Source organism: Abramis brama (genome assembly GCF_963993115.1).
Source record: "Abramis brama genome assembly, chromosome: 7".
Taxonomy (NCBI): Eukaryota; Metazoa; Chordata; class Actinopteri; order Cypriniformes; family Leuciscidae; genus Abramis; species Abramis brama.
The window spans coordinates 12620460-12640197 of record NC_139969.1 but is presented as its reverse complement, the minus strand read 5'-3'; the positions used below and the strand labels follow the sequence as shown (position 1 = coordinate 12640197).

The 19738-nt window shown below is 40.2% G+C and overlaps 1 protein-coding gene across 2 annotated transcripts in view; it reads right to left on the bottom strand.

The window, feature by feature from the left end:
• The window catches only part of spsb4a (splA/ryanodine receptor domain and SOCS box containing 4a), a 47817-nt gene extending 28290 nt beyond the window's left edge, over nt 1-19527 (bottom strand). The window contains exons 1-2 of one of the 2 annotated variants that reach the window (XM_084120796.1): nt 19087-19527; nt 7274-8154 (exon numbers count right to left, since the gene is read on the bottom strand). In XM_084120796.1, the coding sequence (XP_083976922.1) occupies nt 7274-7979 (706 nt within the window). In that variant the 5' untranslated portion in view covers nt 7980-8154; nt 19087-19527. The remainder of the gene's footprint in view (nt 1-7273; nt 8155-19086) is intronic. The other variant, XM_084120795.1, reaches the window with a different exon arrangement.
• Between the last annotated feature and the right edge of the window lie 211 nt (nt 19528-19738).

The window sequence follows — 19738 nt, the reverse complement described above, 5'->3', positions numbered from 1 at the left end:
TTTTTTAGCAGGGTATTACAGCCTTCCTCTGTAAAAACGTTTAGTGTAGGTGTCTTAAGAGACTTCAACATCAAAGGGAAGAATATAATACAGCTTAGCAAACAGCTTAGGTCTTAAGGAACAGATGTGGCCTAAACAGCACTACTGAGTCACACTCTCTCCACACACACACACACACACTCAAGAGAGGCTGAGAGAACGGTAATCTCTCTGATAAGATGCAGACGACCCTGCCGATTTATTAGGCAAGTTTGCCACTGGCTAGCGACACCATACAGCGTTAACCTACTGACCCATATAGCATCCCTCTCCACCCCGTCTCCAACCCGTCTCACACAGACAGTGAGACACAACTGTGTCCTAGTACAGAAAAATGGACAGCACAATTCATTGAAATAAAATTAACTTTGCAATATTTAAACCTCAAAAGGTATAACTGAATAAAAACAATTATTTTTGTTTTATTATAAAGACACATTTTTATATTATATATTATAATAAAATTATAATTATAATAAAAATGCCTTTATAATAAAATTAAAAATATACTGTTGTGAATAATAATAATTTGTATTTTATTATTATTATATTATATTATATAGTAGAAGAACTAACAAAAAAGAGATCTTAATCCACTTTTTATATATTATATTATATTATATTATATTATATTATATTATATTATATTATATTATATTATATTATATAGTAGTAGAACTGACAAAAAGAGATCTTAATCCACTTTTTTACCAATATAATATAATATAATTATACAAATTATTATTAACTAACAAAAAAACTAATCCAAAAAATCCACTTATCCACTTTTTGACTCATTGTCGGTCTAAATTCAAAAAATGTCAAATACTTGTCAAAATAAATCAGCTAAATCCAGCCCTATAAGACACATTATCAGACAAGTACACATACACACATAGAAAAAGAGTGGCTGGAACATTTATACATGGGCAAGAAGATACGAGGAGACATTAGGACACTGTGTACGTCTCAGGCAGTGTGTTTACATGACAGTCAGCCTGTGTCTCTTTCCTTGTTCATCTCGATCTCAGACCCACAGTAATTATCTATGTAGCACTCGTTCTAGATTCTCTGTATACCTGCCCTCTTCTCGTCCTCTCTGTCTCTCTCTCTCTCTGATGCTGAGACTTAAGGACTGTGCTATTGAAGTGGGAATATGGATCAGACGCTATTGTGTGATGAATCATAGCTAGATCTAATTGGTGTTTTAATCCCTGACAATACAGGGCAGAGTGACAGCAGCCTTCTGCCAGTCAGAGAGTGAGCGAAAGAGAGAGAAAGCACAGATAGAGGGTCTCCGAAATCTCTCAATTATATCTACTCTGTGTTCCACATTCACATTAGGGCGGCACATGTCAATTTCCCGCTCATTTCTTTGTTGAACACTGGCAATTAGTGGAAGTTTACATGCAGTCAAAAGGTTCTCTGTTCATCTTCCTCATTATGTATTGCATAAATGTGCTGCAGACAGGCTTGGCTGACCTCGTAATTGCAAGAAACACAGACATAGCATTGAATGATGCAGCATGTAATATCGCACACAGTGTCACTGTCTAGCCCCTGTCCTGTCACAACTGGAGAAGCTCGAGTGGAATGCCAGGCGTCCACATGCCAGTGTGGAGGGAGCGCTGGGATGTGTGTCTTTTGAGAATGTGCAAAATAAATATTTTGATAAGCGAATAGTGTAGGTGGTCTAAACTAGTCTAAGTGATTTAAACAAAGCAGTGAATAATTGGGCTGGTATGCTGGTATTATTTTGAGGTATTCATGCACACAGGATTGGTTCTTCCAGTTCAAAAACAACATGACAGAGCAAACAGAATGAGCCCATCCTGACACATCCAGCATGTGCACTAGTGAGCGGTGGTGAGGCTTGATCAGGGCCTGCCTGCTGCTTTTCATTTGCAGTGCGATGAATCATAGCGGCAGTGATAAACACTTTTCTACTGCCGTGCAGATAACTTCTCGGGGTGTTGTCACTCACACACACACACACACACACGGTATGCAGAAGAACAGACAGACGTTGGCTCCACCGAGACAGAGAAGCATCTTACTTTCAGTCTTCTCGCTCTCTCTCACACAAAAACCTGCACAAGCCTGTTCACAATTTGTACACACACCCATAATCCTCCACAAATAACTTTCTTTCCTACACTTTCACACTGTCTGGGTTCCTGTTTTCACACATTCGATGATTTCAGAGTTCCTCTCGAACACAAATAGGCTATTCTCACTAAGCTAGTGAGTTGCCTTCTATGCAGTTTTTGGGAATCACAGACATGAGCTGCTTTTCCACCGTGAAGCCGAACGGTTCTAAGAACGCTAAGGAATGGTTCCAGTTGTATTTACACTTGAGCTTGGTTCGACATGGCATGATTACAAACCGTTCTCGGCACAGTTGGCTAGAATGGTACAATGCGTGTAGTGACGCCGCCATTCACGACTGGTCACTTGTCTGATGCCTGGCTGCCAGTTTCTCTGTAGCTGGCCAAGTGCCCTATTTGAGGGAAGTTAACGTTAAAAAGTGAAAGTTAATAATAATAAAATTAAAAGAAATATCTGATCATCCTCCATAACACAGTCACTATTTACATCTCATTTCATCTGTTTGTATTACATTCCAAAGAGCTCTGTTATCAGCCTCACAGTGGAAAATTAAACCATATATGTAGCAGCTAGGCCGGATCGGCATGGAATGGAACGGTTAAGCAATGAAACAGTTTGGTCCAATGGTGGAAAAGTGGCTATGGTGTCTCATAATCTAGACTTCTAGGCAAAATAGACACCAAACTTTTTACTTGAGCAGCTCAATAAGTTTTAAAATAATGTGCACATGATGCCCCAAAATGCTGTAGTAAAAAGTAGACAGCTGTACCAAAAAGTAGACAGCTTACTAATTTCTGAGACATCTAAAACACAGTTCAGTTAGGAAGCTAATTATGCCCCAAGAACGCTAAGTAGGCAGTTTGTTGGCAATCCAGCAAAACGCTGGATTTGTGTAGGAATTGTAAAATGCAATGCTTAAATATGTTGTCTAATTAGGCAGCTCAATAAGTTGACACAACATGCCTATGATTTCCAAAAATGCGGTCTAAAGTCCCTTGCACACTGAGTCCGAAATTTTCGTATGCGTTTTTTCGTATTCGTGATTCGATGGCTCTGAATTGTCAAAACACCATTCAAAATGCTTGCTACGGATGCGAAAAACGCAGAAAATCGAACCCGATCCGAATTTTTTTATGACAGACGAAAGTTTCAGAGGCAGTGTGCAAGCGTGATTGACAAAACGTGAGGTCATATTTATTTTTTAACGTGCGAAAATTTCGGATGCGAAGTTCTGACTCAGTGTTGCAAGGGCTTTAGTACCGTATTGTCTGGAATATGTCACTTTTTTATATTATCTGAAACATTCTGCAATTTATATTACAAAGTAATATAATGCAATTAATGTCAAGCATGTGCTATTTGGACTTTGCAATTTTAAAGAACCCTTTAAGGTTCTGTATATGGAGAAATGTCTTAAACGATTTGCATAGCAAGTTCATGTTTAACTGGTTATTTCCATTGTTTTCTAATGATAAATCCATTTAATTCATAAAATTCTGTTAAATTTAAAATGAATTAAAACAAATTCCATAAAATGATCCCATGATGGGAACCCCTAAAATGTTCTATTTATGAAGCGCCTGACCGAACCCTTTAAGGTAGGAACCTTTTCTTCTAAGAGTGTAGGTTTTGAGATGCTATGCCTAATTGCCTATAGTGCCCAAAATGCTAAGGGTGCAGACTACTCGGTCATGAAACACTATAATGCTCAAATATGCTGTCCAATTAGGCAGCTCAATAGATTTTGAAACACTTTTTATGATTTAAAAAAATTATGTCTAAGTAGGCAGCTGTAGACTTGGAATTAAGCCTTTTCCCCATTAGTATATGATTCACAGGACCGGACACCAGTTATCTTGCCAAGAAAAATCTTTATTCTTATATGTCAGGAGAGAAACTCCTGAGATGTTGTTATATTCATGCCAGGTCTATGCGTTTCCGTGTTTCTCCTCCCCCACCCCATCATTCCTCTATTTCTCCTTCCTCTCACCCCGTCATCTCTCAGTTTCTCTGCGGTGGTACAGTAAGATTGAGTACTATAAAATACGAAAAATAATACTAAAAAATAACATTAAACAGTATTTTTTAGTCTTCAGCAGCTCACTAGGTATTGAGGACATCTGTATCTTTCTCTTTCTTGTGTTTATTTTATCTCTCACACCAACAATGGACACTTTAAACTCATAAGTATCTCATAGACCTATTTACCACAGAGGAGTCTGATTCAGTCAGACAGCTCTGAGTGTGTGTAATGAAACTATTGCTATTGTCCGCTGAGATGTGTAATAATTCAGTTTTGGAAGCATGCTTGCATATATATTAAAATTAAGCCTGGGGTTTAGACTGTGCTGCACATATCTTAAAAATGTCACAGCTTACATTTTTCTGACCTCTTCTTCCTTACTGCATTCATTACCCATGATTCTCTCTCTCTCAACCTAATTGTCGCTCTCAATCTCTTACATACCAAGGAAAGGTTCTTAGCCCCCTGCACGCAACTTAGAGCGTGCGATACAACTAAAACGTATATATAAACTCACAATCCTCAGTGCAAATCTTAACATTACTTTGGAAAGCATGAACTTTCAAGAGCAGCCCTGCGATTCGGTCCAAAGTTGGCTTTGCCAAACACCTCTCGAGATTCATAGAATTCTCTCTCTCTCTTTCAAGCATTAAACGTTGCTTCACTCATTTCATACAATTTTCCAGCAAATAAAGACATGCTTAATAGAAGCTTTGAAAAGATTTCAAACGGACTTAGGGCCACTTACTGAGTTGCTCTTTCCATCTGAAAGGGAGAAAGAGGGCTCTTTCAACTTCAGAGAGGGGGCTTTGAGAGCATCCCACACTGCTCTCTGTCCCCTGATACGGAAACACGCCAGGGAGGAGAAGACTATGTTGAGAGACACCGAGGCTAAAGCAGACTAATCCATATAAACAGGGCTGAAATACACTGATAGGATTCTGCTTATAGGGTTACTGGGTTGCTTATTAAAATATTACTTTATCAAGTACAATGACAGGTTTTATAAAGGGATATCATGCTTTTATTCCTCTTACATTGGCAATTCAACCAATGGAGTGAAACGTCTACAGACAAAGAGTCTGTTAAGTGATTAAAAAGTGTTCCCAAATAATAACCGCAAATTGTTATTCGTGCATGTACTTATTATTATCATAAATCATTTTAATTATTTATTAACATTGGTGCCTTTTACCATACAGCTGTTGCTACTATAATAAAACAAGCTACTCAATGGTACTCAATACTATGGTAAAACAAGCCTCTTGATGTGCCTTAATACTTTATTTTATTTAGATTATCCACAAAATAAACATTCTGTCAACATTTACCCACCCTCACATCATTGCAGTCTTATATGACTTACTTTCTTCTGTGAAACACAAAAGAAGATATTTGTAAAAATGGCTCAGTGTTTTGTACATACAATCATCAATGGGGTCTAATTTCATTTGGATGAAAATGTTCTTCAAAATATCTTATTTTGTGTCATACAGGTTTAGAACAATATGAGGGTGAGTAAATGATGACAGAAGTTTTGTGAACTATCCCTTTAAGTTAAAAATGGAACAATCCTCTGCAGGTATGGAACATGGAGTTTCTTTCATGGAGAAACATAGCTAAATCTAACAGATGACTCTCTGAATCTTTGTTCTAAGAAGTGTGGGGGGACGGGGGGTAACACCTCGAGGTTGTGCTATCAAATAAAGCTCAGAGGGTTACAAAAACATGCCTCTGGCTTTAAAATGCTGTTTCACACAAAACTATCTGACACACACACACACACACACACACACAGTGTCTACCTGGCGTGTCTACCTGGCAGGAGTGGATTAGAAAAAAAGTGTTTCCAAAACACATGCTGATGATGGCTGAAGGAGAGTTTCAAGCCTTTACAAACACAGAGGCTCAGTGTTTAGCCTTGTGAATAGTGTGACAGTTCTGACGGCTTGAAACTAAAATATAATCACTTGCACAACACACACATGCTAACACTCAGTATGCACCCATATATGTACCAAATAAACACATTTTAAGTGAATATCAAAATGGGAGCCTCTCCTCATTAGTTGTAATGCTACGTGTAGCATACAGTTAAGATAACTATACATTTTTCCACCATCCTGCCTCCACTGCCATTGCGTGTTTCTCACATTAATAATGAATATATGCCTGCAACAATGCCCAAGCACCCTGAGGGATATCATGAGAGAAGAGCCAGACTCCATCTCTTTACATTGTGGTCTTGAACTAACAGGACAGGAGACAAGACACTGTATGTTGAAATACTAATAATCTGTGGATACTTTTCAAGCAGTGCTGACACAGAACACAGTGTTGCTGCAGCTGAACTAGTAAAGCATGGCACTAGCAAGGTAAGGGTTTCAACAGCCAGGGAACACAAATACAGTGATAAAATGTGTAGCTTGAATGGACATTAAGTTTGTTTGGAAAAAAGCCAACTGGGTACTCTCCTGAAAAAAAAATCATAAACCAGTCTGAGTTGGGTTGCTGATCTTCTAGCCTGGTCAAGCTGGTTAGTTGGCCAGGCTGGGAGACCGGCTAGACCAGGGGTGTCCAATGCTCCTGGAGGGCAACTATACTGAGTTTAGCTCCAATCCTTATTAAACATACTTGAACAAGATAAATGAGGTCTTCAGGATTACTAAAAACTTCCAGGAAAGAGCATTGGCCAAGTTGGAGCAAGAAATCTGCAGGACACTGGCCCTCCAGGAGCAGGATTGGACACCCCTTGGCTAGACTAGCTGAAGACCAGTTTGGCCAGGCTGGGTGACCAACAAACCAGCTTAGACTGGTTTAAGTTTTTTTTTTTTTAGCAGGATAAATGTAATGCAAATAATAAGTTAGAACAACACCATAAGCTTATCCCTCTGGAGAAATTTGTTGTTAATGCCTTGCTTAGGGGTAAAATGGAATTGAACAAACAGTCTTACAGTTCCTGAGCCTTAACCACTACACCACAACAACCCAATTCAAGCAGGTTTACCAGATCTCCAAGCAGAAACCTTCATGTCAAGTAAGACTTTAAGTACCAAACAATTATTCAGGAATAACACAATTTTGAAGAAGGTGTATACTTACGATCTAGGCCATTGATGTAGCGCATGGTGATCTCACAGTGGCCCCACACTGCACTGACAATGGGGTACAGCTTTTTGCCCTTAAGGCCTCTGAAGGCCACTCCGAGATACTGTCCATCAACCATGAAGCTCAGTGTGCCCTCATCCATGTCCAGCACCACCATCAAGGCATCCGGCAGTACAAAGGCCTCCTCTGGCTCCAGGAAACTTGGGTATGTTGGTGCAGAAGAAGCCGGCCGGTTCTTACTGTTGTGGTAGAGCTTGTTACGTCCCAGGTCCCAGCCCCAGGACTCACTATCACTGCCAACTAAAGATGTGTAGCCCACTGAGTGCAACGGGGCGTCTGCCGTGGCCACGCCCACCACTGCGTGTGTGCCTCGTTGCCTAGCAGGCCAATGGATCCTCCATACATGGAGTCCTCGCGTGTATCCTACTCGTCCACGTATGCCATCGGTACTTTGAGCAACCGGGTGCCGATGGAAGGTGAGTTTGTCATCGTCCTTAATGAAAATGTTAAGGGAGCGGTCATCTGAGTTCCAGGCATGTCGGAGCTGCTGCTCATTTGGAGCGGGAGGCATGTCCAGGAGTAGGTCCAGTCGGGCTGGCTTGAAGAAATCCGGCCCTCTCAGTTCCCTCCTCAGGGGCCTGAAGGACGGCTCCCCACGCGCATCTACGGATTTGATGCTCCCTGAGATCTTCTGGCCCATGGCTTGACTGGTTGGAAAGGGGAAGTGAGGAGGGAAAAGGAAAGGGGGGGCACGACGCAGGGGCTGGGTTTCCGGGGTCCGCCGTTACCTCATCAAAGCGCCAAGACGTCAGCCTGAGGCCCCCAAACTCACGTCACCGTCTGGCAGTGGCGAAAGTGCCAGCCTTAGTGAAGCCCTAGGAGAAAACACACCAAACACACCATGTCATTAAAACAGTAATATCAGAGAGACCAAAGAGTCTGCAGGTTGGTTATATGAGTGATTCTAGAAATACTAAGTGTGAATCTCAAAGGTGTTGAGGATAAAAATTAAAACAGAAATAAAGGAACAGCATAAATAAGACAAGAAGATTAGCTGAAAGAAAGGATCAGGGTTCTGCAGCCAACCGCGACCTGACAGCTTGTGAGAGACCGCCATGGGGAAGGATGTAATAATGAGGGCTGCAGGTGAGAACGAGACACCTTCTGTGTGACATACAGAAACATGGAAAATGCACACATACACACATGACAAGTCATGTCACCTCTAGCTCAAAAACAGCCCGGCTTATGTCAACACAGACCCACACATATTGCATTTTATAAATCTTATAAATGGTATTCATTCAAAACAGATATAGCTTCTACTACAAACAAACCATCTGTAAATGGAAGGACCCTGTCTACTCTCTGACATTTCTAGAGATTCAATCACATAGCAGATGTATATTTTTTTTTTTAAAGAGGCAATAAATGAATAAATAGAAAAATAAATAAATAACTTCAAGGAAATTGGAGTCGTGCTTGGCTATGCAAAACCTGCCACAATACTAAGGTGTGGGTGACTGCCAGAGCATTGCTAAGTTTTCTTGACTTGAGTGATTTTTACAGTGTTTCTTTGCAGTTGCTAGGGTCTTGTGTGTGGTTTCTATGGTGTTGCTTGGTGGTTGCAAGCTAGCTCAAGTCAAAAGAGCCCTATATCCCAATGATATTCTCATCTCTAAATACGGCTCAGGAGTTCAATGCCTATTGGGAAGAAGTCAATTGGATTATTTTGGTAATTTGTCTGATTGTTTAGAAAAGTAGTTATTTGTCTTCTCTCATCGAGATGCACACTAAGAGGCATCATTAGTGTCTAAAACACAAGTTAGCTTAAGTTTAAAACTTTAGGTTCAGGTTTGTTCAAATCAACAACCCTAAGTATAGCAATAGAAAAAAAAAAGGAAGCATGCCAAAATACAGCATTATTTATTTCCAGGTTCCTGGGAGAAAGAGAAAGAAAAAAAGAGAACAAAAGAGAGAGATTCGGTTCGCATCAGCCTCAATGTCACAAAAATACCTCCACATTAAGAGCCTGGAGATTCGATACTGATGTATGAAACTCTAGCAGGAACTTCCTGCTACAGTAAGTGGTGCATCGTTTTTTCCTGGAATAATAAAGTCTCATCCCAGGAAGGAGCTCTACAAAAAAGACAGTTAGGGGACGTTTACATAAAATGTGTTATTGTGTCCGCAGCATCTGTGCTGTTTGCGAAATATCTGAAAGATGCTAAGTATCTAACTGCTTTTTCAGCAGCATGAGTGCAGAGTTTCTAAGATGACGTCAAGAAGGTAAACTTTTAAAAACAAAGCATAAGTATTTAGCTGTTTCACTATTATAAAAAAAAAACTACAAAAAGACATAAAATACAGCGGTAGTTCGAGGAATTTAACTGAGTGAATATTAAAATAAATCAGTGAATTGAATTACATTTAATGAATATGAACCATCTAAACAAACTGACTAAAATGAATCGACTAAGAGACAGAAGAGTATGTTTGATTATTACCTCAGAACTGTCAATTGTTGGGCTGTTTGCGTGATACAGTGTGACATAAAACATTGTTGTGTCATGTTACACTACTACTAGTTGGAGTGCAGATCATTACTGGACAAGCTACAGTACTATGAAAACAGCTCAGCTACACTTCTTAAATATGTAGTTTTGTTAGCAGCTTTTAGTTACTCCCCAGCAGTGCTAGACAACATATCCACACTCTGTCAGACGAACGGCCATCAGGCAACCCCAGCACTTAGGTCACTAACACAAAGGAAAAAGGTCACACATACTGTACTGCACACAAACACACCTCAGACTAACTCAATACGCATTAAGGTCACAGAGTAAGAGAGACAGGAAAAGAGAGAGCTGAATTCAGACGAGAGGAAGGAGGGTGGCCAGACAGCCAGACAAGTCAGTGTCCGGATTCCTGAGTAAGTGTTACTAATATTAAAGGAAAAATAAATGAGGTCATGTCATGAATGAAGTGGGATAGAATGGGAATGTATGTGTGTGTGTGAGAGAGAATAAATGAAAAAGAGAGAGAGGCAGCTGCCCTAACATGCCACTCACAGCTATCATAACGTGTGGTGAGAGTCAAGGTGTTAGGTTTTCCATATCGTATTTCAGAGCTGGAGAGTCACCCGTGGCAGGCAAAAAGGGTTTCAAAGACTTGCTGCCGTGCAGAGCCACAATAATGCGTTTCATTCCAGTTGTGTTTGGTTCGCACACGTCAGTTTAACTAACATTCCCTCACTCAAACCGCTGTAGTCACTAATAACTGTAATAAACACCGATGCAAACATAATTACGCTGTTAGTCTGGGAGTTGCAGACAGTCTTTTAAACACTACTCTCACATTAAGTAATTACATGAAGGCGTGTAAAACAAGGTCTGAGAAAAACAAACATCTGAGGAAAACAAAAAAGACACTGATGAGACAACAAAATGCTTTTTGCAGATCAATTCATTTCATTAAGCTCCGGATCAAGCGTGAAAATGTATAAAACTGATACTGCATAAGGATGATTAAAAAAAGTCCACTTCATGCCCCATATAATGACATATTTCTATATTTATGTTTAGATAAAACATAGTATAATACCTCTTGTAATGACTATCACCCAAAAAAAGAGTAGTTTGATTTTTAATTTCAACTATACAAGCTTACTGGGTGGATGGATCGACAGATAGACAGACAGACAGACAGATGATTGATAGATTGAGTCACACTGTAAGACGGTGACTGCATGGCATGACTGTACCATGTCTTTGGGCGTTACACTGCTGATATAAAATGCCAACATCAAGCTGAGAAGTGAAAAAAAAAGTGCACTACATCAATTACACTCACTCTCCTCAGGGGAAATGATCCCGAACCATATGAGACACGACTAATGTAACTATAACAACCTCATTCTAATGGACCGCTGATGTGCCGTCTACATCTGCTTAACCATGCGAGACCAGACTACATATAAAAGTGGTCTGCCAGGGCCGTACATCTCCACATGGGAAAATGTCCATCTGCGCTAACTTATCTATTAGAAAAACAAAAGCACTCTGCTGGTGAGCGTGTCGCTGGGATGGGGCTGTTATGGCTATAAGTCAAAAAGAAGCGAGGTAAAAGTCAAAACAACCCTGGCGTAATTGTGCCCTATGGCTCTTCTGCGCTTGTGCTGCGGTGTAATGTCTTCAATCAAGCCAAACGTGTCTTTTTTTCTGTGCTTAGAAGTCGTTTTAGGTTATTGAAATAAAGATGAAGAATAAAAGGGAACTGGCACTTTGCGTCGGATTTCTTTTTTTGACAAGGGCTTCAATCTGCAACATTTTTGGGTAATAAACATCTTCCTCAATTTGCCATTCCACACTCAAAAAATCATAAAAATAACATTCTTTGTTTTCAGGTCCGCGTAATTGAATTTTCCACCGCTACGTTCTGTGTTTGGCTAACGCCCCAGGAATCAAGTGCTTGCTGTAGCTGTTCTGCATGACTAGAAGAATGATAATATCGCAGGCCCTAGGCTGCCCACTTGAAAGGCCTGAATGCTGTTTTATACAACATTTATGTCTGTCCAGACAATCTGATTTGCCGAAAGTTGAGTTTTGCATCTTGGGGGACATTCACACTTGGAGTAAAACCTCATGAAATGGCCAAGAGGAAATATACCTATTTGACTATGCAAAACTGACAAAATTAAAATCACTAAATGTGATAACACAATCCCTCTTTCTCCCAATCGCCTAAATAATACACATCTGAATCTGTTGTCGGCCCTATGTGACGCATTTCTGTGTGTACACACTGTTTAGTCTACTGGCCTTTACTGTGTACATCCTCATCTAAATTTGTTTATGCTTCAGCACCCGTCAGACCCTCAGCAGGGCCTCTTTCTCGCACGCTCTGTGGCACACGAGGGCTTGCGTTTCCCTTCAGGATGGTGGGGGGGTCTGTGATAAAGAGAGCGCCTGGTGCCTGGTCCCTCGCCTGCGTTACCCTGGTCACCAGAGATGTAATGGACATGCACACCTCTAGCCACTGGTGGCTTTGATGAGTGGGAACAAACATTCACCATCTGTTGTTTATCTTTACATCCTCTCTCTCTCCATTTCATCAGGAACATCTCTTTCCCCTGTGGCTAGTGTCATTCATTCTCACACTTTCTGTCTCATTTTTTCTTAACTCACCTCCCACCTAGATAATCTAGTAAAAACCATTTTAAAAAGGCAGCTGGTCTACATTGTCGATTACCTAGACTGTCAGCCCCCAGACCTAGTTTCAACCAGGATAAAACATTGGATGTAGTGTCCGTGACGTCGCCCGCAGGTTTCTGAAGAGCATTTTTGAAGTGGGAGGAGCCGGCCGTCGCCATCTTGGCAGTGCGTCACCGTGCGTCACTCCCGGATAACCGAAAATGGGCAATCCACCTGTCACTCAAGTGGCCACGCCCTTAATTATGCATAACATTAAGGCTTAATAAAGTTTAAACGGATGAGTTATTGGATTCAAGAGAGAGACAGGAAGGTTGCCGCTTGGTTTCAACTAGGCCTGGGAGATATGACCAAAATAAATATCACAAAATGTTTCATATCAGTCGATATCGATTATTATCACAATATATGTCACCTCTTTTTTTATTTTTTTATTACTGAGTGAAAGTTGTAGAAACCAGTTAATTGTGGTTTTATCATCAAATTAAAATGACATTTTGTCTCTTAGAAATGCACATTTGACAGTAGCTTGAGTTGACAGTGGCAGGATATTGGGATGCAGATGTAAATTTAAGTGTATTAACAAAAATTAACAACCTTTGTTTACCAACTTTTGTATAGGGTGAAATTTAAATCTGACTGTTTGAGTTAGGATTAAAATTAACCATTGGTCTTCCATAGTATTTAGATCATGTAAAAAGTTTCTCTGGTATTTGTTGTGAAAAACAGTAGCATAAAGACATTTAGTATTATACAAATGCATAAAAAAACTGATTAATAACAAAAAATACTGTCATTTATTCCAGTACTACTTTAATATTTAATTAAATACAAGAGTAAATCAATGGCAAATGTTTATGATTTGTAGATTGAAAAGACTCCTAACTGTTTTGTTCATTGCACAGTGTTTTCCACATCAGTGTTGGAGAGAATATCTGGCTTTAAACTAGTTTAAAATCACAAGGCATTTGATTTGTGGTTTGTAAGTGAGAACTCTGCACCAAACTCATACCACTCTCACTGTGCTGTTTAGTGGCCGTGTGATCGAGACGTCAGCGAGTAAACGCACTCACTCTGCTCTGTCTTTTAAGCCGAGCTGATAAATGTTCAGTGTGGAGCGGTTCAAATGAGTGCCACTGCTTCGTTCTGCTTTTGGCACGTTCGCCAAGTTTCTCATACGCAACATAAATGGCAGTGCTCGTCAGTTAGTGGCAGTGTGATGGTTTGTAACACACATGTGCAGCATTATTTGCATAGAGCATAAACATTATATTGAACATTTATCAAACTGTTGTTATAATTTTATTGAGAAATTATATCACAACAATTATTATAATCTTATCTCCCAGCCCTAGTTTAAACCTGATGGATCTGAATAGAGATGTTAGACCACCTTAGTTCACCCAAAAAATTAAAAATTTCATGTCGTTTCAAAACGGAATGTCGTTATGTCTCTGCTGTGGAACACAAAAGGAGATTTTTTTTATTTTTTTATAGGCCTACTGGGCGGTCTGATGAATGAGGGCTGGGACTTTCAAGCTTCTAGACGCAAACGCACCATAAACATCGTAAAAGCAGTTCATACAGCTTTTGCATCTTACCAATTTAATTTACAAATCTTCTGAATAAAATAGCTTTGTGTGACAAACAGACCTGAAATTGAAATGAAAAACTGCTATAATTCCCCATTGTATGCTCCAGAGAGTTCATTTAGATCTTTGAATGAATCGTTCTTTACAGTCTAATCTTTTTTTTATGGATCGTTTGAATGATTAGTTCTAAGTATTAGGGGTGATCAAACTTAGTGACTTAATGATCTGGTTACGTAGTTAAAAGCTCACTTTGGGGAATTTTTCAGTGGATTTTCAGTGAATAACGACCTAATTATTGTTTTGGCTTTAGATGACATGGAATACCCACAGTACCATTCAAAAGATCGGGGTTGGCCAATTTTATTCAGCAAGGATGCATTAAATTGATCAAAAGTGACAGGAGAGACATTCAATATGTTACAAAATGCCCCCCCCCCCCCCCCCATTTTATTCATCAAAGTATTCTGAAAAAATAATAATTTCCACTTTCCAAAAAAATATTCAACAGCACAACTGTTCAGTTGTAGTGCTTGAGTCACATGGTTCACTTATATGGTGCTTTTGTGACCTACTTGAAAACCCTCAGTTCCCATTTTGCTCCATGTAAGAAATAATTTGTTCAGAACAAAATTCATTTTGTTTCTATTCATGGACCAGCATAAACCCAGCATACCATCTGTGAGTATGACCTGTTTTTTCCAGCAGTGCTAACATTGCATTTTTGTCCATCTTTTCTCTCTGTCTCATCTTCCTCCCCACCCCCACCCTCATCAATCTCCCTTCCCCTCTCTTTTTGTCATTTACACATGCGGCAGATCAGTAAAGCCGGTGTCCAGTACTCTATCATCTCAGTGGTTCAGAGGGCACAGGACAGACTGCCATAAGGTCACATGTCCCCCCTGCCTCTGTCCACCTACACAGTCCTAATTAAACAGACCTGGCCCATGGAGACACACCATCGCCACACACACATGCATGTGGTGTGAGAGAAATGCTCTCACAACAGGCATCTGTTGAAGCAGGCTGTGCTGTTTTTATGTTCAGAACATTCTGGAAAAAAGAGAAGCCAATGGCCAGAGTGACGGCGGGTTCAGTAATAAAATTATGAGATCTTTGGACAGACTGGGTACAGCGTGTGTGTGAGAGACAGAGTTATCCGTACGACATGTCCTGATGGGTGAGATGTGTTCTGAAGTGACACACAAGCAGATGAATCCAGCGATCGCCCTTGGAGGCTGTCACATCAAAGTGAAACTAGAGACTATGAATACAGCCGTCACAGGACAAATGCGAACCTTACGCCATCAATGCTTTCAATTAGAAGTCAGATATCTGTTTACAACGTACGTGCAGCTACTCATAGCAGCTACTCTTCTGGGTCTTGTCAGGGGCACGTGCCACAACACTTTACTAAATTTAATTGAACCCATGTCTCATCTGCATCCTAAATCACCAGTCACATGTAGCATAACTATAAAATATTCCCAAATGAGAACAGAAAGGAAATGGCTGCATATGAACATTCAGTACTAAGAATTCTGGTCACAAGAGTAACATCAAGTGTGACAACATTTCCTAACCAGAGAAAAGTATTTTTTCTGTCAACACTAAGTGCATAAACATACACTTTAAAAGGAAAATTTAATTCGGACTAAAGAAATTCATCCTTTTAAAATGCCATGCAAATGCTTTAGTCAGACTGAAATCAAACAAGTTGAACTAGCAGACCTAGATAATGTAACATGTAAACACACTTATTGAAATGCTGCGTGGTGTGAGATAATCACAGCCAATCAGAACATACGTGGAGCAGGATTTTGGACCACTGGGATTTCACGATGGGCGGGCTACCCAGCTCATCTCCATAGGAATAGAAAGCCAGACAAAATGTCCAGACATCTGTTGAGGTTGTTGTTGGTTAATGCACAAACGGATTGGCAGATAGCTTTAATTGTTTGTAGATTGATATCGACAAAGATATCACATTCATACTGTGTACTTTCTTTACTGGAACAAAACAAGCCAACGTGATAAACCACCACAGACCCTGAGAGCAGGTTGTCAATTAAAAATCCAAACCTATGTGACAAGGATGTGTTTTTGGATGTGTCCATTTTGCCTGTATTTCCCAGTATTCCAATTATCCCAACATAAACCCCGATTCAATTTCTCTATGCCTTGCTAAACAAGTTTGTATTATGAACTACCACAAGACAACTCCATTCAATAAAATACAGAAGACTGTGAACATTTGTTTGTTACCAGAAAAGCTATGAAATATCCAAACCTACACTACCTTTCAAACATTTGGGGTTGGTAAGATTTTTCAATATTTTGAGTCTCTTGTGCTTAACCAGGCTACATCTATTTGATCATGCATATATAATGCAACCTTGCTGAATCTAAAATGATTAATTTCTTTAAAAACATTGTAGAATTTGGAATTTTTTAATGGTACTGTATGCAATAAAACTCTGACGTTCAATAAATGTATTCCGGTTAAGCTGTTCAAATATCTACCATACAAGTTCCAATTAAATTTCTTTGCACCTAGCAAAACAAGTCCATATGATCAAATACCAAAAAAATAACTATGTATTAAATACCACAATAAAACACATTTAATAAAGTACTGCCATCTGTTCACCAGAATAACAATGAAACGCCCCAAACCTTTATGATAGGGCTATGCTAAATCTGATTATCATTAAATTACTTTTTTTTTTTCTCCTTTGTACCTCCTATTAAGCTGTTCCAAATATCTGCAGTATAATTTCCCATTCAATTTCCATGTGCCTAAAGGCTCAGAAGTCTTCAGGCATTGCAGTGAGAACAACCGATGCAAGCTATGTGCAGGAAGAGTGTAAATATAAGACACAACCATTGAAGTCCAGGCTTTCTGACAGCCTAAAGGCCATTTATCACAGTGACTAAAGTGTCCACCCCCAACCCAAAACCAGTAATCACACACACAGCCTTGTGGCAGATGTGCGAACCCACCTCCTGTCCTTTCAAACCCTTAAGCTACACGGACACACACACACACACACACACACACACACACACAAATGCTTCTGGCACTAATCCACTGGTCCTCTCCAAAGGAGGGACATTGAATGGCTAGGCAAATGGTTGTGTAGCTCTTCACACGGCTAACAGCTGAGCTCTAAGCTCTCCCAGAAGAGCCTCTCCCCACAGAGCAGCTCCAGTCAGCTCTTTCCAGCCCACTGCTCTCAGACAACACACTCAGTGATTAAAGCAGTCTCACTGCCCTCATCGTCCCCCACACACACACCCCTGCGCCCCCACACCACTCGCAACACACACACAATTACACACGGACACATGTGCAGAGATCACTCACAAAGAGTCCTATGAAATCAAGGTTGTTGGACATGTAACAGAAAATGTATATGATAATAGGTTAGTACAATGTGGTAATACCACAGTATTTTAGGACATTAAGTACTATGGTATATTACTATTGGTATATGGTAATTAACATGGTATTAGCATATGTTTCAGGACACATACCACAGTATTAAAACAGAAAATGCTGTTGTTAAAACTATTAAAAATAGTTTTCTGTTAATTGAAATAAATCTGAAATAAAATATCAATATTAGTGAAAGTGAAATAAAATAGTTTAAGATGAAAACGACTAAATTACTAAATAAATGAAAGCTAAATAGAAATATAAAACAATTAATACAAATGACAAAAGCACATACAAAAATACTAAACCTAAAATTAGAATGAAATTGTAAAATATAAAAAAAATATTATATTAATATAATAAAATATTAATAAATGCTATAATATTATAAATAATACTATAATAACACTGGCAGAATGATACAGAAAACTATGGTAAAATGTACAGTAATGGCATCAACTGGTCATACAATGGTACTTTGAAATACACCTTTTTACTGAAATTCATGTAGGCCTATCGTGATTTATGTTCCTGATACATTTTGGTACTTTTTTGTAAGTGATATATCAAAATACCATGGCATCATCATGAAGTTTTTGACACATAGCTTACCATGATAACAATGTAAATGAATATAGTAATCTTTCAGAACTATATTAAGTGCCACAGTATTACCAAGACTTTTTAGTATCATGACTTTTTATTAAGCAATGTACAAAGTACCACGTTATCTGATATCATTACCATGACACTACCACAGTACTTCTTTGTAAGAGATGCCCCGCCACTGCCCTCAACACAAAACACACACACAGTCTGTTCCATAAACATTCCACCACTGGAAACACACAGCCACACGTGCGCAAACAGACGCATGCAAATCCATAAGCCGCGCGTGCACACAAACACGAGGGACACAATGAAAAGCATTCAAATATGCTTCCCAGGCTAAGAATCAGCCAGCGCTGTGGGAGCGCTTCCTTTGAACACCAAACCAGAGGAAAGACAAACGTTAGCTGTGACGCGCAACATGGGGAGGAGAAGATCCAACCATCCTCTAATCACCTTATCTGATCGCGCATGGCAGCTGAGAAAACATGAGCCGAGAGTTCAGGTGGAAATACTTCGCTTTTCAACCCACAAATGCACTATCCTCAAGAGCAAGAACGGGCGCCGTTCCTACAACCCCACCGCAGCATTTGGGGTCTTGAACCTGCTCCCTGGAGCTCAGAAAGTATTAAATGCACGGAAATCCCAGGTTTAGAAACATCCCGGGCAGCTGTAACATCCAACACAAAGAAAAGACTGTCTCCTGTCTCCTGAGTATCATTGCCAGGGTGGATCAAACCTCATTTAGAGGATCAAACCTCTATTAGAGGAATAAAATACAACGGGGAATGCCAGAAAGTGGGAGCTAGAAAGAAAGAGTGCACATGAGGCAACCCAAACAGCCAAAAGCAAGAAGGGAAAGAATAAAAGGTCACAGGATAGTTTCTTCACACAAGTAAACACTTAAACATGCCACATCAAGTTCTTCATTGCACTCAAACACAGAGGCACGCTGCTTACACGGACCCGGTTGTGATGGTCTCCCCGGCGGAACTCCCCAGTCGTCCCTCCTCGCACCCGTGAAGGAAAGAATAGAGGAAACCCACTGGAATAAAGGACGAAGCAGCTCCTCTCTTTGTGAGAAGGAGCGCACACTAGTTCTTTCTCTTTTCTCTGTGTCTCCCTGCTGAGGCAGGAGAAAAGAAGCTTCTCCCCAGAGATGTAACCCCCCCCACCCCCTCCCTGAGGTTAATCCCTGCCGTGGCAGCCTCCGTCCAACTCCGCACTCCTTACTCTGTCCTGTGTCGCGGCTCCGGCTTCAAACTCCAGCTCGGCGGCCCGGAAGAGAGAGAAAGGGAAGGAGAGAGAGAAAGAAGGAGGACGAGGAGAGAGAGAGGACAGACGGCAGTGCGAGCAGCAGCGTGAGAGCTGCCTCATGATGAAAGGCGATCCACTGATCTCACCAAGCAGGGACACCAGGCAAACAGAGAGAGAGGGAGAACACGCCCCTTACCCAACCCCCGACTCATGCATCCTCCTCCCTATGGTCTTTCACACTTTCGGCTCAGCCAATCAGCCGAGAGCTACTCATAAACACACATGCTATGAGTCTCCAGCCTGTTACTTCCAGTGCTCGGATATCTGTTTTGAAAGATAACCTGACTCCAGTTTG